The sequence below is a fragment of the Onychomys torridus genome, chromosome 17, assembly GCF_903995425.1.
Source record: "Onychomys torridus chromosome 17, mOncTor1.1, whole genome shotgun sequence".
Classification (NCBI taxonomy): domain Eukaryota; kingdom Metazoa; phylum Chordata; class Mammalia; order Rodentia; family Cricetidae; genus Onychomys; species Onychomys torridus.
The window spans coordinates 28,931,883-28,956,022 of record NC_050459.1 but is presented as its reverse complement, the minus strand read 5'-3'; the positions used below and the strand labels follow the sequence as shown (position 1 = coordinate 28,956,022).

The following is a 24,140-nucleotide window of genomic DNA, read 5'->3' as shown; positions in this document are numbered from 1 at the left end:
AAATTTGTGTAGCTTTTTACAGGGAGCAGTTTCTTAGCTGTTTTCAACCTTCTCGATAGGAGTTTTCATTAAATAAGATTCTACTGAGAATTATGTGGAGGGAAGAACTTAGGGATCTGCTCTAGCTGCAGTTTTCAGTGCCCTGTTTACTGCTGTGTAGTTGGCTTTCACATTACAGAATTTGTTAAAGGAAATAATACAAGAGGCTTGAGAGACGGCTCAGTGGTTAAGAGTACTCTCTGTGCACCCTGAGGAACTGAATTTGGATCTCAGTGCTCCCAGAGCAAGCCAAGCATGTTTTTACATGTGCCTGTAATCCCTACCTCAGAGGATCAGGACGCCTTCGTCTGTCCTCCACACATACCACACACACACCCAAAGAAGAAATTTATACAGGAAAAAAATAATGTTGACAGCATGCCATTACTACAACCACATCATTCTGCATACTTACCCCTTTCTTGATTTTTATTTATTCTTTTTATAAGCCAAATAAATGAGGTAGCTTGAATTTCATTCTTATTTTAAGAACTATTTAGAAAGGCAAACTTTTAGACATTTTATAACGAAAATTATCAGGTTTCTGGGTTAATGTCATTGGTAGTTGTAACATCTTTTAAACTATATGTCTTTGATATTCTAAAAACAAACACCGGGCATGGGGTGGAATGGAGGGAATAGTCCAGAAGTTCAGAGTGCTGTCAGCTCATGCAGGGGACCCAGATTTGGTTCCCAGCACCCGTGTGGGACGGTTCACAACTATGAAGTGGCTCACAACCACCTGTGATTCCAGCTCCAGGGGATCCGAGATCTCTGGTCTCCATGGGCCTCCCACACAAGTGCACGTACCTAAACACGGACACAGACACACAAAATTAAAAATAATAATAAAAACAAAACTTTAAAAACAAGTTTTTGTTTACCTTTGCATTTCAAATTTTAGAACAGTTACAGAGTTGATAGGCATTCCACTTCCTGGGTTGTTACTTTTTAATCATAATGATTCCTTAAAAAAATACTTTAAATTTCAAAATTAATTTAGTCAGAGATCTTATAGTTTTTCTAAGAGCAAAGATAAGGAATATTTTCTGAAGGAACTATTATGCATGCCATTTAATTTTATTACTGTGCCATAGTTCTTTCTTTCCTTGGTACTCCGGTGTTACGATTTATATTTCCATACATTTGCTGTTTTCTTCTGAGCCACCATTCCTTACTATACAGTAGGAAAAGGCCACACTGCCTGTATCACATTGCTGTTGATAGGCTGCTTGTTGTTAAAGACTGCCTCACCTGCCTTGGGCTTCAGTTCTCTCTGCTCACTCCAGCCAAGCTCTCCAGTCCATCTGCTGTCGCTTCTGAATGTATCCGCTCCTTTATAATTGTCAGGACCCTGCCCCTTACACTCTGCCTATAGTTCCCTGGCTTTAGTAGCCCTGCTTAGAGCATTTTTAAATGTTTATTTATTATGTATACAGTGCTCTGTCTGCATGTCTGCCTGCAGGCCAGAAGAGGGCACCAGACTCACTACAGATAGTTGGGAGCCACCATGTTGCTGGAATTGAGCTCAGGTCCTCTGGAAGAGCAGCCAGTGCTCCTAACCATGGAGCCATCTCTCCAGCCCCCCCTACTTAGAGTATTAAAATCAAAACATCTAATTTTGCTATTGGTATTGACTGATGTACTTTATCATCTCAGTTAACCTTGTGTTTTGTTCCAGAAGTTTTAAAGTCTCACTTTGAGAAATTTAACAATGTTAAAGAACCATAAAATAGAGCTGCAAGATGGTTCAGCCAGTAAAAGCCCTTACCACACAAACCTGATGATGTGAGTTTGATTCCTCAGAACCCACTTTGGACAAAGAAAATCAACTCCTAAAAGTTATCATCTGACCTCTGCACATACCCTGTAGCGCGCGCGCACACACACACACACACACACACACTTTTTTAAAGGAAATGTTAAATAAAAGGTCATCTAGAAATAATTTATTTCCTGAACTAACACAACTTATTAAAACAACTAATATTTATTGAGAACCTACTACGTGCCAAACTCTGTACTAAATGATAAGGACTGTGAAGAATAAATATGGCAGTGGTGCTATTACAACTGCTGTGGGCCTAACTGAAAGAATTCCATGAAGGCAGAGAAGGAGGCATGTCCGAAGAGTCTAAACTGAGGCCTTCAATAGTGACTGGTGGTCCATAAGGCATGTGATGTATTTGAATAGATGTGTACATTTCTAAGTCTTTTGAGAGAGAGGAATGTGGTGAGGTCCTCATAAGAAAGAAGAAACAGCACAATATCATGTAGATGCATAGGTCCAGACATTAGAAGAGCTGAAATGGTTATGTATTAGTGTCAAACTTCATTTTCAGCTTTGTTAATAAAACTGTATAAAATAAAACTAAATTTGTAACATAGAAAATAAAAATCTAAAATTATTCTTATGTAGTTATTGTTCTTTGAAAATTTTCAAATTCTGGCATTTCTGAAACATTTCAGTTCTGTGTCAAGAATAAGTGCTGTTACTATTTTGACCATTTCTCCAAATACCATTTTCTGTTCCGTGACTTCCATTTAGTTCTGACGGCAGCAGGGACAGCAAGAAGAGTAGCAGTGTAAGAAGCAGGCTCCTCCTGTCTCTTCTCCCTGACACTGTATAAGGTCTCTGTTCTGTGTAAGAGCTGTACAGCACTCCAATGTGTGTTCACAATGATGTGGCTGCCCAAAGAAGTGCCTTAGGATGTGACTTGACATCAGCTCTGAGAGTATGAAAGGCTCATTTCCTTAACCTATACCTGCATTCTTTATATTATCATGATTTTATATTACTATTTGAAGTAAAATAGGGATGTATGCCAAGTTAGTAATTTTCCTACTTACAATTTTGACGTGTGTGTGTATGTATTTTTATATGTAGTGGCCTTTTGAGACAGTCTCACACAAGTTGGCCTCAGACTCACTTTGCAGGCCAGTCTAGCCTTTAATTTGTAATCTTCCTGCCTCAGCCTTCCAAATGCTGAGACTATAGGTTTGTAAATTATACTTTCCAGTGTTGAGTATAACTTTTAAAACTATATGTCATTTTTATTTAATAACTATTCTTTCTTTGGCAGATGAATTTAAAGGCCATTCTTTACTACAAGCAGCCAGAGAAGCAGACCTGGCAAAAGTTAAGAAAACCCTTGCTTTGGAAATCATTAACTTCAAGCAGCCACAGTCTCATGAAACAGCGCTGGTAAGAGGGCATTACCCATACATCCCTGGTCGGTAATAGTGTGCAGCATTCAATAATGCTTTCAGTTCAGAAACCTGAAAGTGCCATACTCTCTGAAATGCCAGCAATTTACATTTTAATGGTGGCTGCACTGATTTTTAACTTGGGTTTGCTCATGATTCTTTGTGGGTGAGGGACTAGATATTTGCTCAGCCGTGATTTAGCCGTTCTGTCTCTGTATTCACCCAAGCTTATTGTGACAAATTACTTTTGTGCTCAATGCTTTCATTATAATGCAAAATGTAAGCTGATAGGATCTTTTCTTTAGGAGTATGCTTACTGGATAAATATTATATCTGTTTTCTCTAGAAATATGGTGTCATAGATATTTGCATCATCCTCTGGAGTAATTGCACTCAAATAATGGATTATGTTCATGTGAGGAAATATCACACCTGAACTTTCTGTTCCTGACTGTATAAATTACCTTTAAAACTATCCTTTTTTTCCTCCTAGTACTCTTCAGAAAGATTCACTTATTTTTATGTCATTAGATACATTTAGGCACAGGTGTTGGTCTGGTTAGTGTATACCCCTAACTTCAAAATTTAAGCATATGTGGTTTTTATAGCATAGACTGTTAAATATGCTTCATTTAACTTCCTTAAACCTGTGTGCCTCAGAAAGGTCATTTAGCCCATTCTGCTGAAAACACTGTTAAAAGATTAACCAAATTGAAATGGACCAACTTAAATTTAAAACCATCAACCCCAGTTCAAATAGCTTCTGTCTACACAGTGCTAGGCCAGGAGGTTAAGAGTCACAGAGCATAATCCCCAGCCTTAAGGAACTCACTTGGCTGTTCTGGGGTAGTTACTCTACTCACTTGTGAGCAGTTTAAGTTTTTAAAATGTTAATACAATCAATGTAAAGTGGAGCAAAATACAAAAGTTATATAAATATGAGGATAAAATGTGAAGTTCCTGAGACTATTACTTCCTTTAAATTGCTTTAAAGTCACATGTTTTCACCACTGACTGAGCAAATCAGCTTATCCTCTCAATGGAGTAATGAAGAAACACTGACTTCTGTGGCTGATAGACCAATGAAGGCATGAGTCATTTAATATAGATTTCCCCAGCTTTGGAAAAGCGCTGTTCTAATGCCTTCAATGGAATATATGCTTAGTAGTGTTTATTGACTGAAGAAGAAGAAATGAAGTCTCTTAATGCTTAATTGAGAATATAATTTCACTAGGTTTGCACTCCCAGTGTGTTTAAAGAGAATATTGACCATCTCCGTAGAGTAAAATGCATCATTATGCCATGACACATTTTGAGATTACAGTGTTCCAAATAGCTCCCAGCTGCAGTTTCGTCCAGGAGTCCATGTTTAAATACAAGTCTGCTCTTCTTAAACTGAATTCTGTTTGTGTTGCAGCACTGTGCTGTGGCCTCCTTGCATCCCAAACGAAAGCAAGTGGCAGAGCTGCTGCTAAGGAAAGGAGCCAATGTCAATGAAAAAAACAAGGAGTAAGTGTCCTTACGAAGAGCCATCCAGCCTTTCCTCCTCTTTCATTTGACTGTTTTGTAATGTGCGTACCGTAACCTGATCGTTTTCAGCCCCACCACCGCCTGCTCCACTGTGGACCCCCTCTACCCCACAAGTCCCCTTCCTGGATTCATGTCTTCTTCCTGTCCTGGTTTGGTTTGCTTTTCTCTGACTCACTAAGTCTAATCAGGGTCGCTTGAATGAGCACAGACAACTTAGCAGTGGACACACCTCTAAAGAAAATGCCTCCCTCCCTCAACAGCCATTAGCTGCTGAGAACCATCACAGTAGAAGTTACAAAAGTCTCCTTCCTTTTTCTCCTTCCCACAGTTTCATGACTCCTTTGCATGTGGCAGCTGAAAGAGCTCATAATGACGTCCTGGAAGTTCTGCATAAGCATGGAGCAAAGGTAAGCCCAAACTCAGCATGAGGCAGCCAGCTGCTCTCCTCAGTCCTTGAGTCCCCAAGAAAGGAAGACCAGTTAGGTGTAGTTTCTGGGTTTTGTCTTTAAAGCCATAGGTTGTCCTATGAAGTTGATTAATTGTTTTTCTGATAAAAAATGTTTCTTTGTCCTTTCTTCCTGGTCTCCTCGAAAGCACTAGGCAGCTGACATGACTACTGTCTCCTGAAATACAGTCAGCTCTACATTTGTGTCGGTTACTTTCTCATGCCTGTGATCAAGCACCTGGCCAAAACAACTCAGGACTGCTTTTGCTCATGATCTTAGAAGGCTTCGGTTGTGGTCACTTGGCCCTGTGCAGTTGGGCAGGAAGCCATGGGGGTGGACGCGTGTGCATAGGAGTGGTGGTCACTCTGTAGACGGCAGGAAGCCATGGGGGTGACGCGTGTGCATAGGAGTGGTGGTCACTCTGTAGACGGCAGGAAGCCATGGGGGTGACGCGTGTGCATAGGAGTGGTGGTCACTCTGTAGATGGCAGGAAGCAGAAAGCAAGATAGCACAGGACCAGGAATAAGCTATCTTCAAAGATCCATCCCCACTACCTATGTCATCGAACCATGTCCCATCTTCTCAGCACCTTTCAGAATAGTGCCCTTGTCTGGGGACCACACCCCCAATATCAGCCTTGCTGGGGGACACTTCATATCGAAACCACAAAAGCAGGTAGAGCGGTAACTCAGTGGGCAAGAGTGCTTGCTGCTCTTGGAAAAACCCAAGGTCAGTACCCAGCATCTACATCGGACAGCTCACAGCCCTCAGTAACTCCAGCTACAGGGGATCCAACATCTTCTTTGGCACATACACACACGCAGCATATATCCACACATACCCACACAGATATACACATACACATAAGTAAAAATAAGACACTTTTAAAACACGGAAATGTACATTATTGGGGGGGATTTATTTTTGTGGTGCTATAGATTGAACCTGGGGTCTCACATTCTAGATAAGTGCTCTACAACTCAGCTGGGTTCCCAGCAACCTATACCATTTTTAAGTTAATACTAGAATTCATACAATGATACAGTCAACTTTCTTTTTCAGGTTTATTTTTATTGTATGTGTAGGAGTAATGCAGGAACCTGAAATGCAGGAACTGGAGCTGAGGCCATGGAGGAATGCTGCTTACTGACTTGCTCTCCATGCCTTGCTCAGCTTGCATTTTTATACAGCTCAGAACTACTTGCCTGCCCCAGGTAGCACCATGCACAATGAGCACAATGCCTCCTAAAATAATTATTAATCAGGAAAATACCCCACAGACTTGCCCACAGGCCCATCTTAACTGAGGGTCCTTCTTCCCAGATGATGATAGCTTTTAAGTTGACTCCACACACATTTAAAAAAAAAAAAAAAATCAGCATACCCACCCATCATAACTTCATAATTTAAAAAACCATTAAAACAATCTTCTAACCTATTTATATCTATTTCCTGGTTTTTGTGAATATAAGGAAAGATGAAATTTGACTGTCAGATTTCTTAGTGAAAACTTCAGTTTCATTACATAATCACATTACAAGTAAAAACATTATTTAGTAAACATAGTTAATATATTTCTTTGATGGGCTCTACATGTGTATGAAATCTCTTCCATTAATAATAGCTTATGAAACCAAGCATCACAACTAAGTAGTGACCAGATCCTCAATCCCTACATCATGATCTTTGTAAGATGTTAAGATTTAGGGGTTGGGGAGATGGCTCACCTCTTGCAGAGGCTCTGAGCTCCATTCTTAGCACCCATGTTGAGCATTTCATGGTGGCCTGTGAGCTCCAGGAGGTCTCTCACCTCCACGCCTACGTACACCCATGTGCACATTCCCACACAGAGACACGTAACCTACCCTCAATTAAAATAAAATATTTATAACAATTTTAAATCGTCAGGTTGGGGATTTAGCTCAGTGGTAGAGCGCTTGCCTGGCAAGCACAAGGCCCTGGGTTCGATCCTCAACTCAAAAAAAAAAAAAGAAAGAAAAAGAAAATCGTCATACTCGGAGTAAATAATATTTTACACCACAGTAGTGAAAAACTTCTTTCCATGTTATTTAATCCTTCCTGCCTTTTGCTTTTCCCCTTGTGTTACATAAGCCTCAGATTTGTTTGTAGGGTTTTAGTATTGCACTACTTGATTATACTTTTACAAGTGAATAAGATTTTATGTTCTCGTTTACAGTGCATGTGATCCAAAATTTTGCTTTAAAAGGGCATTTGGTGTTTTGTTGTTGTTGTTGTTGTTGTTGTTGTTTTTATTTAAGATCTAGATGAGTTAGAATCAAAGAGAAGTTGTACAGATTTCTCACCTACTTTGTAGCTACAACTATGGCATTGTTATATAAACAACATGTTATGTCAAGCAGAATAACAAGCAAAGTGGGCTTTCACTTATTCTTGTGAGCATTATTTTTTTTATTGGTCTGAGTATTTTATGACATTTATAATACTCATACAAACCATGAATAATGTTCTTAATTTTTAAAAATATTATTTATTTGTTGTTACCAATAAGGCATTTTATTTCAGAAAAACATATGAAAAATAGCCTTATTTTATAGTCTGAGTCAGTGACATTGTGTAGGTCTAAGATTGGCCGTTGGTGTACATAATGCATTTTCATTATCACATCTCAGTTCAGCAGTGGGCTTCTGTGATGGAAAACATTCTGCCTGTGGTACAGAATGACTTCTAAGGTACTACATCCTTCCAGTCTTCCCTACAGAGAGTAAGTGTCATTGGTTCCTTTAAAGACACAGACTGTACAGGTTGTCATCAGTAGACCTCAAACCTTAACATGCTAGGTGTAGTGACAAATGCCTTTAATCCCAGCACTCGGGAGGCAGAGGTAGGTAGATCTCTGATGAGTTTGAGTCCAGCCTGATCTGCATAGTAAGCTCCAGGCAATCCAAAAGAGAGTGTGGGAGGAGAGGAGAAAGAGATGGGGGCAGAGGGAGGAAGAAGCTGTGTTAACTCCCCATTACTCATTCTTGGATCCCAAGGCAGGATGCTAATCCCACAGGGTTGGTGCATTCAGTCATTCATGTGTTAGTAAAAATTTGTCTTTGCTACCTCTGGGCCATGTTTTCCTTGCTTAGTGTATTCTTTCTGTGATTTCTGAATGACTCATGGTTTCCAGCTGATTCTATAGCACTTTCTGAACATGTGCCCATGATCAAATACCTGACAGAAACCACATAAGGGGGAAAAGTGTATTTTGCTCCTGGTTCAGGGGTTCAGGCCATTGTGGCAGAGAGGGTTCTGGAATAGTCACCTCATGGCACACAGGAGTCCAAGTGGAGTACAGACAGGAAGATATAAGCACAGAGGACACACCCCAGTGACCTCCTCCTCCAATCACTCCATGGCTTTCTACAGTTCCCTTCTTTAGTGGCCTCCAGATTGGCAATCTGTCAGTGGATTAACACATTCTTTTAAACTGGAGTCCTTAGAATATAGTCGTCTTTAGAAAAGACTACACACACACACACACACACACAGTTGCTTTACTAATTACCATTTAGTCACATCCATATAGTCCAATCATGTTCACAATCAATTGGCCATCACAACCTCTAACTGCATGGCTTAAGAAAGTCTTAACTATTGCTAGCACTGTTGAGTATATAACATTAAATGAGGCATTTTCCTTCTTGAAGGCAGTTCCACACTTCAATAGACATAAAAAGTAAAAATAACCTTTTTAGCACTGAATGTTAAAAAATACTTGAGAAAGTTAGACTTATGACTTGGTCTCCAACCATTTTAGGGTACTCTCGGGGCTGTGAGACTAGGGGCTTCAGGGAGAGAAGAGGGGTGGGGGTAGATTTGTTGTTTCATTTGGTGGGGGTTTTGTTGTTTATTTGTGTCCTAGCCAGCTTAGAAACTGCTCTGTCCACAAGGCAGACCTGAGACATGTGAGGATCCTTCTGTGTGGGCCTCCCTGAGGAACTGGTGACATTGCCTTCGGGTAGAGTACCCCTTCCTCACCGTCCCTATAGAAAGCCTGTTTCCTGTTCCCCTGCCCGGGACAGCAGTGCTCAAAGAGGGCTGCCCAGACAGACACGTTGTTCTGGGCTCTTCTGGTTCTCTCCATTGAGCAAGCGCTCCCTCTTGGATAGCCTGTTCACTTCAGCTTGGTGCTGGACATAGTGTTCCGGAGATAGTCTTTGATAGACTGTGAGGAGAGGATAATAGTGTCCTTTCATAATGTGTGTGTGTGTGTGTGTGTGTGTGTGTGTGTGTGTGTGTGTGTAAATAATTTTGCATTGCATTGGTGTTGTATACTTTATAGATATGAAAATTTCCAAGATATCAGAAGAATAAGCCTCACCTAAAGGAATGATTAAATGTCTCATGAGTAGAAGAGAGAACATGAAATTTCCATATATGACCAACTTGTCAGGTTCCAGTATTATCAGTCAGTCCTTATCAACTAAAATTTTTAAACTAAATCTTAAAAATTTGTGTTACAAATTACTTCTGAGAATCATTGGCATATAAAGTTTTTTCATTAAGACCTGCAGTTCCCCAGAATGAGCGAGCGATGGGGATGTGAATGAGCTGTTTTACATGGCCCTCCTCTGTCCCACCGTTTTACTTACAGTATGTACAGTGTGTTCTTTGTCTGTGTTCTGTTGATCTGTTTCAGCAGTGCAGGCGAAGCTGGCTGGTCCTAGGTTTACAGAAAACCTTTAAATCCTCTCTCTTGCCCATAACATCTGTTTGCTAAGGATTCAGCTTTATTTGAAGGACTAGAGTTATTAATTTGCGATCTTAACTTGGTAAGATCTGTATTTTACAAGAATAACTCTCAAACCATATTTACATGATTTAACAAACTAAATTTGAGTTCATTGTTGCCATTCATTTTTACAGCTGTATAATTGAGTATGTCTCATCTGATTTCCAGAAAAGTGTGAATAATTAGGATGTTTGCAGTTCTGACTGTATTCTTCTATAATGAAATAATCATACAAAAACTGGTTTGGCATTTTGTCTTTTCCCCTAAGAAGCAAATACTTACAACAGTGCTTCACTGTTACTATGTACAAAGTCATTTTTTCCTGCTGGAAAATATGATAGAATTAATTGTGATACCATCTAATGGTGAGTTTTCTGAAAACCATTAAGAATTTAAGCGAACCTTTATCTGAACCAGTGCCACAGCTGTACCAGTAATGATGAAGGACTGGAAATAGACCAGTTCTCTTAAACACTACTAACCTTACTGGTGTGGGAGGTGCAGAAATGTTTTGAACAACCAGCATAAATCTGAGACTTTACTGTTATTCCCTCATTAAGGCCTTTCAAGAAGATCGTCCATGTTTTCAACAGCATTAATTAAACTGGATGAAAAGTGGCCCCAGCGGTATACTTTCTAAGTGCCAAGTCAGCACAGATGTTCAGAAAGGGGGTTAGTTGCTGAGGCCTCAAGGGATGACGGAGGACTTGGAGAAGGTGATCTCTGAAAGCAGCTGTACAGTTGATCTAACTGGAGTAACAGGTGTCTACTGGAACATTCTGAAATGCTATACTAGTTAGATATGACCAAATTATGAACATAACCGAAAAACTGAACATTTACTCAACGTAACTAAATTACTGTTTCCTGTATATACTCTTAAAGGTTTGAAAATGGAACATCTAGTCCTCAAGGCAATTTCCAGTCAAATGTATTTTTAATTAAGGTAGCTGTTGCAGGATGAACATCCATGACCTGAAAATAGGAAATCTGAAATGCTCCAAAATAAACATTTTTGAATTATCAACATATAATGGAAAATTTCACACTTGACCTCATGAAATACACCACAATCACAACACAGGCACACAGCTTATGTGTACAAAGTACATGTGAAACAAATTAAGTTTGTATTTAGATGTGGATTCTGTTTCCAAGATATCTCATTATGTATGTACAGATACCCTCAAACACAAAAGAATTTGAAATTGGAAACACCTCTGGTAAGGGATACTCAACCAGAGTATAAGGCACTCCTAATGAAAAAGAAGTGTAATAAACTAAGTTACCAGTCTTTGCATAGTAGTCTGTTGTCTTGGTACCCTGAGTGTGATCACGCTGTTCATTCTGAGATGTTTGGAGGGTGTCTCCAGTGTGGCCAGCAGTGAGCACCAGGTGAGAGTCCCTGCCCTCCAAGACCTCCCATCCTTCCTTCCGAGTGGAGTGTGGCGAGAAGATGTCAGGGAAGTCAGGGGTATCCTGTGGTCTTAGTTTTTTCCCCACACTCAGGCCACTAAGATGAAGCTATTTATGTAGTACTGGTAAGCAGTTAATGCCATTTTCCCAAAAAGTTTCACTGTTGGCTTTTATCCTAAGAATGGATTTGCTACAGTGGGAAAGAATGCCTGACTTCTCGTGCCACCCAATGATTTTTCAGATGAATGCACTGGACAGTCTTGGGCAGACTGCTTTGCACAGAGCTGCCTTAGCAGGCCATCTGCAGACTTGCCGTCTTCTGCTGAGTTATGGCTCTGACCCGTCCATCATCTCCCTGCAAGGCTTCACAGCAGCTCAGATGGGCAATGAAGCAGTACAGCAGATTCTGAGCGGTGAGTTCCATCGGCGGCCTCCACTTTCCCTTCCCTCTCCTGCTCAACCAGGCTGGTGCCGCCCGACCTCAGCTGACCTGACCTGACCTGAGCGCTTGTTTGCCACACCTATCCTTGCTTACGGTTTTTTGGGTGTTTTGTTTTTGGTTTATCCCATATTCTTTTCTATGATGTTTTTCGGTAGGATGAGGTGTCAGGAGAAGATCTACACCATTTTGGGGTTGGTTGGTTTAGAATTGAAAATCTGGTGCAAGCTAGAATTATGGTAGCTATAAAATCTACCAAATGAAGGGAATAAGTTAAATTTCCATAGTAATGACTTTTAGTTGTTCTTGTATGTATAGTAAGTAGTCTGACCTACTTGTCATTAGCTATTCTGAAATCATACCGAATTTTCATGGATTAAATGTAATTATCAGCTTTTGGTGAATGTCACAATGAACGAACACTATGGTGTGAGATACTTAGTTTGTTGACAGAGAATGTATAAAACTGATGGGAAAATAGGCACCGGCTTCCGAACTCCCAGAATTAGAAGTGACAGCCGACTGAAAACTTAGGAATATTTATTACATAACAGCTTGGCTGTGACAATGTTCGAGGACCAGAATTGACCCCACAAATGTTTTTAAGACCTTCTAAGAAATACAGGCCAGTTGAGAAGCACAGAGTCGCTCAGGGACATGGTGGTAGGTGGTGGATGTGTTAATGCTGTGTGAGGGAAACAATCTCAAGAACTGATTTTGCAACCTTGAAAACTCTGTAAGGCTCTCCCTCCCTCTGCAGTTCATTCTTACATGCCAATCATGCTGCTTCAGTTTTTAGATTTGTAGACAGAGCATGCATAAAACCGATAGGAAGCTAGCTAGGCACCTGCTTCCTCGCTCCCAGAATTAGAAGTGACAGCCTACTGAAAACTTAGGAACTAGATGCTAAAGGTTCAATACAGTTTCTTGTCTTCCATGTTTACTGCCCTTTCCACCAGTCCTCACCACCAGAATATGGATAGGGGTTTAATCTTGAATATTACACACCTGCCTTGTATCTGCTGCAGGGAGATAAGATATTATTCCCCCACTAGGAAGTTGTTATCATTTTATAAATTGGGTTTTTATGAAATATTCTTTTGTGCTTTTTACTGGGAATCATTCACTACTGAATTTTACTTTCTGTGAGTTATAACTATAAGTAAACAGACATACAGCTACTGCATCAATTTCTCACAGTACTGTACATAAATTTTAACAGTGGTTAACAGAATGGAGATGAAGCATCAAATAAATCCAGCAAATTGGATCCATATAATGCCTTTAAAATGCCTTTTAAGTAAATGCATTTCAAATATATGACTTCTGGGGGAAATGAAATTGAATATGGAATCATAAATAAAAAGTTTCAGTTACTTTTATAATTCTACACTAAAATTGATTTGTGATACACATAATTAACTAAATGCTTAATTTAGGAAATGGTAGGACTCAGTTTGCCATGATCAAGAAAGATAATGCAAATAATAGAGCTGTCTGAAATAGAGTCTTTTAATCAGAATTACTTCATTCTTGGAAGAGAATACTGAGGGTTCTTTTATACTGATATTTCTACATTCCCAGATCTCTTACTGCTTTTCAATCTTAAGACACAGTCTAACTAAGTTGCCTATGCAAGTCTTGAACTCACTCTGTAACGTAGACAGGCCTTGGATTTGAAATATTCATGCCTTATCTACTTCAGTAGCTAGGATTTGCCTCCCAAGCCCTGAAACAAGCCTGTTCAGGACTTAGTGTTTTAGATTGATGCAGATGCGGAGCTGCAGTCACTGTTGGAGTAAGTCAGCATGTTCAGCCTTCACTCTCGGGCCTTTCTGTCATTCTCTGAGTATTCCAGTATGTGCATGGGATAGTTTGCTTGACTAGAAAAATGACACTTCCCTGGTCATTCCCATCAGCATGCTGTGATGAATAACCTAAAGACACAAAGGCTGTTTCGCTGAGTCTTCTGTGGCTGGAATCACTCTCATGGAGACATGGTGGAGTGTTGCAGATCTGCCTCGCTCACCTCTAAGTGCAGTAGTATACATGCACTGTTAGGATGGAGACTGGGGTCCAGGAAGGAGGCGAATACAGGCAGCTGAGAATTAGGTTCGACACATTGAAGTCACCCAAAATCAACTTGGCAAATACTTTTTGAGTTGTTGTGTTTGTGAAAAGGAAATATAATGGGAGCAAGGATCCAGGTCTAGTACTTAGCCACTCCACAGATTAACAAATGCAATAGAATACATTCTTTAAAATGTACTTCATTGTTTGAGATGTTCTTTTTTCCTCTGTAGTCTTGATATTTTATCTGCTGAGTATTATTAATATGATCAAATAGTTTGTCTTCTATTGAAGAATTCTTAAACTTCTCTATAAAAGTCCCCCTTCTGAACAAAGCACTACAGAAAACCTGGAGTGTTTCTTCTAAACTCTAAAGCCATTTCTAGCATCTCTTGATCTTCCCCCCTTGGACCTTGAACTCGGTGTCTGTTCATAATATAATGTAATCTGAAGCCGGAAAGAGACTTTGAGGACAAGCAGGCTCACTCTTGAAATGCAGAAGCTAAGGTATTGTGCTGGCTAGATGGCTCAGTGGTTAAAGGTGCTTGCTAAGCAAGGCTGACCACCTGAGATCACTCTCAGAGCCCATGATGGACATAGTCTTTACCCAGAACATTTGATGACTAGAGTGGTGGAGCATAAAAGTGTTCCCTGCCAGGTGGTGATGGCCCACACCTTTAATCCAGCACTCGGGAGGCAGAGCCAGGCAGATCTCTGTGAGTTCGAGGCCAGCCTGGGCTACAGAGTGAGATCCAGGCCAGGCACCAAAGCTACACAGAGAAGCCCTGTCTTGAAAAACAAACAAACAAAAACCAAAGTGTTCCGTGTTAGAATTACTGAAATTTGACTCTGGGAAGGTGTAAATTGAGGTAAAAGGCACTCATCTGAGTAAGACTTTGAGAGTAACCATTATATTACAGACATGTCCAGCTTTAATCTCTCTTCCCTCACCAAACAATCTCATTCTGTAACTGCCTACAGTACCCCAAAAGCCAACACAATCTTTGCTTTCTCGGACACAGAGAGCACCCCTATGCGCACTTCTGACGTGGACTACCGACTGCTGGAGGCATCAAAAGCTGGGGACCTGGAGACCGTGAAGGTAAAATGGCACCTTGGCTCTTCCTCTTGGAGTCTTGCCACCCAGGTCATTTGACACAGCTACTACTCAAAACCAGACGGTTTCTTACGATTTACAAACAATTGACAGTGTATCCACAAACAGGAGAGTCTCTGCTACTAAGATTTTCCCAGTTTGTGCCTTATAGCAGCACCTAAACCATAAAAAAATAAGATATACATGCACACACTTGTATTACATCAACTGTAATAAATATCCTAATTTGTGTGTGTGTATGTGCCTGTGTGCACATGTGCCGTGGGCATGTGTGGAAGGAACAGGTTTCTAGAGTTAGTTTTCTCCTTCTACCATGGGGAACCTGGGAATTAGTACCAAGTGCCTCTACCCCATGAGCCATTTTGCTGGCCCAGAATACAAATTTTAATTTCATCTGTTTGTATGTAGGCGATATGTGCTTTCAAGTTCCTAAACAGTGCATTCACAATAAAGGGAAATATTATTTTTGATAGTGGAATGTAAGTGTCCAAAGAAGACATACAAATTGAGAATTCAGTCTAGTATATTTCTTTCTCAAAAGACTAATAAAGTATTTGAAGTTAGCTGGGTGTGATAACTCATGCCTTTCATCCCCCTGGAAAGCTGAGGCAGGAGCATTACTGTGAGTTCTGGGATAGCCTGCACTATGAGAGTGATATTCTACCTCTCCTCCCCTCCCCACCACCTCCAGGGGAGGGTGAATTCTCTAGAAGAGAGAATTAAAGGGAGAAGTGGAGAAAAGGGCTGTTCATTGTCTAAAGTATGTTAAAATTTGAAAAACAGCATATACAATTGCTTTGACATTCAGCAAGAAATGGGTAGAATCACGAGCTTTGTGAGTACTAAAAAGCAAGTTTCTCTTGACCCACATTCCAGGAGACAGGAACTCTCTAGTTTCCTTAGTTCCTTGGAGTCAACTCAAGTCGACTTGAACAAAGAGCAGCTAAGTGTACCATAGGAATTCATGTGTGATGAGTAGTCTTGGGAAGGGGGTGGACACAGATGAGACAGGAGGTTTCTGATGGATTAGAGATTGGGCTAGGGCATGCTGACAACGATTAAATTCCTCTGTATGTATACTGAAAGTATTTGTGGTCACTGTACAACAATTCTCTTTGGGTTTTTTTGAAATAGTATGTGACCCTCCCCAGCTCTGGGATTTTAGGGGTGCCTCACCATGTCTGGCTATGGTGCTAATTTTTAACATTTTAATGATCTCATCTGGAGAATATTTACCATACAATTATAGTGATCTAAAATGCAAAATCTGTGAATGATTGATAATGGTGTTGTGTCTCTCTCTGTATCTGCATACACCACAAAAGCAACTCTGTAGCCCGCAGAATGTGAATTGCAGAGATCTGGAGGGTCGGCATTCGACACCCCTGCACTTCGCTGCAGGCTACAACCGTGTGTCTGTTGTGGAGTACCTTCTCCATCACGGAGCTGATGTCCATGCCAAAGACAAAGGGTATGTGTTCAAGTCCACATCTTTGAGCTCATTCTTCTCACACTTAGCCTGTTTAGTTATATTTGGTATAAAGTTATGTAATTTTTATCTGTAGAACTTAACTGCTTTCTTTAGTACAAGGAAGTTTACAAATGACAGGTACTCCTTTTGTAAACATCGTGTGTTTTGATGTTGTAGGTGCTTTCCCACTAAAACAATATACATGTTTCATTTAATCATAACTTAAACAAACATATAGTATAAAAGTGAAGGTTCTCTCACCCCACCCCCTAGAGATGTAAACTGAGCAGTATGCCTGGAATTCTCCAGCTGTTTCTTTGGTGTGTACACCAATTGTGAGTCACTCATCACTCAGCACCTCAGCATTTGCACTGTGCAGTAGATAGGTCTCACCCAGGAGGAGATGTGGGATGTCTTCTGACTTGGTGCATCCTTTGCATGCCTATGTGTAGGATTTTATTTCAATTATGAATGTTTGTATGGAATTTGTAATTTACATTCATCCTGTCATTATATTTTTTCCTATTAAAGTAGATGATTTCTTCTAAAAAGAATTCAGTCCATCCCAGAATCACCAGTATTAATAGAAATATAATTCTGCTTCTACTAGTTTAAATTGTCTATATTTTTATATTAGATGAACTATGTGACAAACCAGGTAAAACTTTTAAAGCAGCTGCTTAGAAATATAAGAAGAATATTTTTGCCAAAATAATTTCCATATTCTGAGTTAATTTTGCACCTGCTCAGCTAAGCCAGCCCTGTTCATGCACTTGCTTAGCATAGAGCTAACACTGAAGTTTCATGGCTTAGGCTTCGGGTAACCATTGTGTGTTTATCTTTCAGAAGTAGTGCACCATACGTGACAGTGTGAGAACAGCATCACTAGTTGTTTCAAAATACTGTTAGTACATTGGAGAGCAGCCAGTGTTTGCTTCTGTAACTCATTTTAGTGCCAGCATATTTTATCCTAAAACCATCCTTAGATGACACCCATTTCTAGCTGGAATGGCACTGGGTATCTTGTTTTTACTGTGTCTACGTCAACCTCAGCTGACCCTTCGGTGCATGACTGAGAGGGTGTCTTTTTAGGTTACTTTCTAGAATGTTGCCTGTTTCTGTGAAAACATAGTCATCTACAAGAGTTACCTCAGAAGAGGAGGGCGCTAGGTTCTCTTAGCCAAGTAGAATTTATAATGGAGAGCCTTTATTTCCCTTGGTGAATTCTCTTCTTTTTTAGGTGGAGAAGGGGTAGAGTTTGGCTTATTTGAGACAAAGGTCTCTCTCTGTAGTGTGGCTGTCCTGAAACTTGCTATGTGTAGACCAGGATGACCACAAACTCACAGAGCTCTACCGCCTCTGCCTCCTAAGTGCTGGGACTAAGGCGTGCACACCACGCCCAGTGTGGATTCCCTTCTGAAATCACTTAGAGTTTTCATTGCTTGCTACCTCAACATTTAAATTGTACAGAGAAACTACTATTGAATCATTATGAATTTAAAAATAACTAAAACAAATGGTGAAACTTGCCAACTAAATAAGTAGAATGTCTTATATATTTTATGTAATACATATTACATTCTTGTGTATTGTGTATCATATAAGTAAGCCAGGAATTTTCATTAGTAAAATCCAAATTGGAGAAAATCTGAGAGATGATAAAACAGATTGGTTAGGACCTGTGCTAGTACTTTGTAGTATGCAGAGCTTTGCATTGCTCAGATTGTAAGCAGGCTTGGGGTCCCAGCCGCTTGGGAGACAGTGGGATTTGAACTCAGTGCTTGCTTGGTTTATAGAATGAGTTCAATAATACCTGTCTTAACATAGAAAAGGTTGGGTGTGTAGTCAGTGGTAGAGTACCCCTGGCATGCATGAAACCCTGGGTTTTAATCCCAACACTACCAAAAAAGAGTATTGTGGTTGTATTTTATTCTCTGAGTACATATATCTACATGTATTCAATACTAACAATTCCTGTGATATAAGAAGACTATATTTGATTTTTTTTTTTTTTTTTTTTTTTGAGCTGAGGATCGAACCCAGGGCCTTGTGCTTGCTCGGCAAATGCTCTACCACTGAGCTAAATCCTCAACCTTGAATTTTTTTAATTATTATATTTGAATTGGTGAGGTAGCTTAGCAGGTAAAGACACCTGTCTGTGCAAGCCTGCTGGACTGAGTTCAAAGCCTAGAACATGCATAAAGGGGAAGAGAGAAAGCTTGACTCAAGGTTGTCCTCTAACCTCCACATGTGCCATGACACACATACCCACCACAGTAAATAATAAACATTGTTAGTCCTTGCCTAGAAATGGGAGCCCGTATCTTAGAGACCAAAGAGGAAGTATTTCTATTTGAGTGGATGTTCAATATACCCAATTCCATAGAAAGGTGTGAGGAGGATTTGTGGCAGTCTCATGTAGCTTGTGCTAGGTTGAAATCTCTCTGTAGCTGAGGATGACCTTGAACTGCCTTTGCCTCCCAAGTACTAAGATTATAGGCATGTACCACCCTGTCCAGCAAAAGAGCATGTTATTAAAAGAGTTATTTTAGCTGGAAGATCTGATCTGTTTTGTGACTCTTCTTTTCTTTTGTTTAGTGGCTTGGTTCCCCTTCATAATGCCTGCTCCTATGGACACTATGAGGTAGCTGAGCTCCTGGTGAGGCATGGGGCTTCTGTCAATGTGGCAGACTTGTGGAAATTTACCCCTCTCCATGAAGCAGCAGCCAAGGGAAAGTATGAAATCTGCAAGCTCCTTCTAAAAGTATGTAGATCTGAAGCAGCTGCCTGGGTTTAGTTATTGCTTGAAATTAGAGTATTGTGATCTATTGAAAGCAAGTGCTGAGAAGACCATACATTTCCAGGTGATGTCATGGTACTCACTTACATAGCTTTGACTAGAGTCTGACAGGTCTTCCTGAGTAGATTCAATGGAGGTCATTTCATTAAGGTTTGGGGAGAGTTGATTTAATTTACATGACTTGTTTAATATAGTATCATTATTAGAAAAAATGGCCTGAGGGACCCTTTCCTCGTGTTGCTGTTTGTGATACAGTTACTATTGCTACCGTCATAGCTAATGATACTGTTAACTCATCCTTACTAAATATCACATACACATGTATGTCTTACAAGACATCTGGGTGGTTTTTCATCTTCGCCAGAGAAAAATTGCTCTTATAAGTACTCTATATTTTTATTTGATATCATAATACCATGAATATGTATGGCAAATACTACTACTAGTTACTTTAAACAAATCACCTATAGGTCATTATTAATTCATTATCTGACTTGAATATTGGGGTGGGTGGGTGGGTTGGTTGGTTGGTTTTTTAGTTGGTTGGTTGGTTGGTTTAAGGTGAAGTCTCACTCTGTAAACCAGGCTGGCCTGGAAGTCACAGAGATCTGCCTGCCTCTGCCACCCAAATGCTGGGCTTAAAGGTGTGAGCTACCATACCTGGCTAGCTTAGATTATTCTTAATTTCCATAACAGGTCAACAGCTGTCTATATCAGGTCTATAGTATTCTTGGCCTCCAGGTATAGATAATTTTAAACTATGGCAGTTTTTTTAAGCATATTTATACATCATGAAATACATTTTTTAACTGATGCCATTTAGAATTCAGTATTTTTTTTCTACCTGTGTGTATTCCTCTTTTCCTTCTCATGATGCTGCCTAAATATCTTTGTGCAATTTGAGTTGAATTCAGTGGTGGAGTTCTTGCCTACCGAGTGTGGGGCCTGTGTGTGTGTGTGTGTGTGTGTGTGTGTGTGTGTCTATGTGTTGCGACTGAAGTCTGGCCAAAATTAACATCTAAACCGTTATAAAAAATAAAAGCATTTTTAAAAGTAACTTCAAGTCTCAGGAGAAGTTTGTCACAAAAGATGCTCAGTGTCCTCCCAGCACACTGTCACCATTGACCCTGAGGCTTTAATTAGTAAGATCTTGGATCATTTTTCTAAGTAGTTACAAAATAAAGGAGAATTCAGACTCCTGTTTTCAAAGTGCCTGTAGAATAGATTCTCTCCAGACAAGTGAAGGTGTAGACAGCAAACTGAGTCAATGATGGATGTGCTACCTGCCCGCGCATACACACAGGCACCGTGCGGGTTCTGTCTTCCAGCATGGAGCAGATCCAACCAAGAAGAACAGAGATGGAAATACACCCCTAGATCTGGTCAAAGAAGGAGACACGGATATTCAGGACCTACTGAGGGGGGATGCTGCCCTTCTGGATGCTGCCAAGAAGGGCTGCCTGGCCAGAGTGCAGAAGCTTTGTACTCCAGAGAATATCAACTGCAGAGACACCCAGGGCAGAAACTCGACTCCTCTGCATCTGGCAGGTAAGTGTCACTGTGCGTCATTCCGTTGTCCTTTTTCATATTCTGTTAAACACTACCAAACTTTGTGCTAGGTTTGCAAGGTGGAAGAGGGTTGGTGAAATAGCCCAACAGTTAAAGGTGTTTGCCACCAAGCTTCACAGCCCAAGTTCAATTCCCAAAACTCACATGGCCAACAGAGAGAGAGAATCAACTCCTGCAGATTGTCCTAAGACCTCCAAACTCATGCTTGATGCCTGCAGTGTCTGTGAAAGAGACTGACATGTATTGTACACTTTAGTAAAGACTCAATTATGTGAAGATAGTATTAGCTTTTGAAGAAAAAAAATAAAATTTTAAATTTTTCTGGTCTTTATCTATAGATGTGTGTGAGCTGTGTTTATTTCTCTTGACCTGACATGTCTCTTTTTACTCTAATAGCAGGCTACAATAACCTGGAAGTAGCTGAATACCTTCTAGAGCATGGAGCTGATGTCAATGCCCAGGACAAAGGAGGTTTAATTCCACTTCACAATGCAGCATCTTATGGGGTGAGCATGTTACAGTGAACATCTGGAAACCTTCCCTGGCATGTAATAGTTTACTAACCATATACTACATGTTAGGAACAGATTTCTAACCAACAGCATAGTTGAGTGCATTTTAACCATCTGTACAAGTGTTGTCACACCTCCCATGTGACTACTTTTTGATGAACAGCCATACTTCCTGTCTCTTTGCACATTATCTAACACAGTAATTGGTGTGTAGCTGAAAGTTTTCCTGTGTCCCGCCTGGCCCATGGTCAGGACAAATCTCTCTCACCCACTGGTCCCTCAGCCACTCAGACCCAAGTAAACACAACAGAGGCTTATATTAATTTTAAACTATGACCATGGAAGGCTTCTTGATAGCTAGCTCTTATATCTTAAATTAACTCATTTCTATAAATGTATACTTTGCCGCATGACTTGTGGCTTACCGGTACTTTACATCTTGCTTCTCCTGGTGGCAGCTAGCAGTGTCTCCTCTCTCTGCCTTTCTCTCTCTAGTTGGAATGTCCTGCCTAACCTTATTCTGCCTCACCATTGCCAAACAGCTTTATTTATCAACCACTCAGAGCAACATATTCACAGAATACAAAACATCACCCATCATTGGTGTATGACGGGTCATGTATAAATCTTAACCTCCACCTCAGGTAGATTTTAGGAATTATTGTACTTGGAGCTCTGTCTTCTCTTCAGATCTGCATTTTTTAAAAAGCCATCTTAGTTTTTTTCTAATGGAGAAACAAACATTTGTTTAAGAAACTTAAAAGAAGGCTGGGCAGTGGTGATACACATCTTTAATCCCAGCACTCAGGAGGCAGAGGCAGGCAGATCTCTGTGAGTTCAAGGCCAGCCTGATCTACAGAGTTACAAGTTTCATGAGAATTTTTGCTTATGATAGTGTGCCTTATTCTGCTCAGTATCCTTTATATTATAATGTGTTAGGTATTATTTCTTAACTTATGCATAAAGGGCAGTTCTTTTCTGTGCTATTACTAAATATAAAAGATTGGTATTTATTCTTTACCCAAAGCATGTGATTTTATGTGTAAATTATTTGACAGGATGGCTTTCTTCCTCCACTTTCTCATTCTGCAGTGTTTTCTCTAAAATGGATGCTATTGGAAGGCTCATGCCATGATTGTTGTGGAGACCACATACAATAAAGGTTTTAGCGTAGCCCACATTTCTCTTTTAGCTCCATCTTTTTAAAATCGGGTGCCCCATCTTTATGCCGTGGTTGCCACGTGCAGCATTTCGGGATGCAGCTCAGTGCTGAGGCCCCATTAAACTGGCTTTGCAGTCAGCCCCTCGGCTAGACTCTCTCTGTCCTTTGCTGTTAACGGAGACCGGAGCTTCCTTGTGCATGTAGTTACTGTTCTTTGCCCCGGTGGTATAGTTACCTAAGAGGAACTGAAAGCCTAGGAATTGTTTTGACTCTACTTGGGTCTTTTACTCCTTCCTCTTCTTGGTCTTTTAGACATTTGCCAGCCAATTTAGCAAGCATGTAATTGTTTCACTAAACACACACTGTAAATTCAATAGAAAGAATGTTTAACAATACATACTGAATAAACAGCTCATTTATATACCCACATACACACAAACTGTAACTTTTCTTGGACTATATAATTTTGGAAGTCTGTGCAAATTAGTCTGCCAAATTGCATTACTCTTTTAATAAAATACAGGAAGCAAAGTTTAAGTAACCTAGATGATTTGAGGAATGGTTTTAAGTGATCCCATGTTTTTGGATTGACTGAACAGAAGGGCTTTTCCAATACATCCTTTGAATAAGGAAGACAACTGGGGTTTTACTTTGTTTGACGTGATTTTGACAGAATCATAGCCAGCTTTCATGGTAGAAGTCTGCACATAGACTGCAAAATTAATTTTATAATGTTCTCATTATCCCCAAAGGACTTTAAAGTGTAATAAACCAGGCTGATCTCAGAAGAACCCTAGTTTCATCTTGCTGCCCCCTCTCTTCATATTAGCAGCAGTGGGAAGCCTTTCTTAGGAATTAGCTGATCTTTAATTTGGGAATAACTAGTTTGAGGCCAGCCTGAGCTATATGAGACCCAGCCTCAGAAAACAAAAAGCAGAATTAGAAGGACTGAAGAATAGTTGTGGGGAGACAAGTCTGAAACACAGGAGAGGGAGTGCGCGTGCGTGCGTGTGCGTGCGTGCGCGTGCGTGCGTGCGTGTGTGTGTTGGTTTTTAAGAAAACACTTCTATTAAGGTTGAGAACACAGGCCTGGAAGGAATTGTTGAATAGAAATAGGGATACTTGGTGGGCCTCTACCAGGAGCTTCTTCAGCCTCTGTATCCTCTTGATTTTCTCAGCATGTGGACATAGCAGCATTACTGATAAAGTACAACACGTGTGTAAACGCAACGGATAAGTGGGCATTTACTCCGCTTCATGAAGCAGCCCAGAAGGGAAGGACACAGTTATGTGCCCTCCTCCTGGCACATGGCGCAGACCCAACCATGAAGAACCAAGAAGGTCAGACACCTTTAGATCTGGCAACGGTAAGTCCTCATTGCACCTGTGGTTTGGTTCAGGAGGATGTCAGACATGACACTCCCTTCCAGTGCTCAGCTGGCAGTTCATTCTCAGAGTTGGCATTCTTCCTGGAAGTCTCAGCTCTTTGCACTTCTGGGATATCGCATGTGAAATCAGCCCGTTAGCTTTCTGTGCGGTCGCCTAACTTCCAGCTCTCACTCATAGCCACTGCTCAGGGTTGGATGCCTCCAGCCAGAAGCAA

At 40.4% G+C, this 24,140-nt stretch overlaps 1 protein-coding gene across 1 annotated transcript in view; it reads left to right on the top strand.

Moving 5' to 3' along the window:
• Tnks (tankyrase) overlaps positions 1-24,140 on the top strand; it is a 149,997-nt gene that overhangs the window by 103,392 nt on the left and 22,465 nt on the right. The window contains exons 9-18 of the mRNA XM_036209298.1: positions 3,123-3,244; positions 4,664-4,755; positions 5,105-5,183; positions 11,639-11,810; positions 14,929-15,008; positions 16,349-16,494; positions 19,093-19,258; positions 20,623-20,842; positions 21,260-21,369; positions 23,716-23,904. Coding sequence (XP_036065191.1) covers positions 3,123-3,244; positions 4,664-4,755; positions 5,105-5,183; positions 11,639-11,810; positions 14,929-15,008; positions 16,349-16,494; positions 19,093-19,258; positions 20,623-20,842; positions 21,260-21,369; positions 23,716-23,904 — 1,376 coding nt within the window. The remainder of the gene's footprint in view (positions 1-3,122; positions 3,245-4,663; positions 4,756-5,104; positions 5,184-11,638; positions 11,811-14,928; positions 15,009-16,348; positions 16,495-19,092; positions 19,259-20,622; positions 20,843-21,259; positions 21,370-23,715; positions 23,905-24,140) is intronic.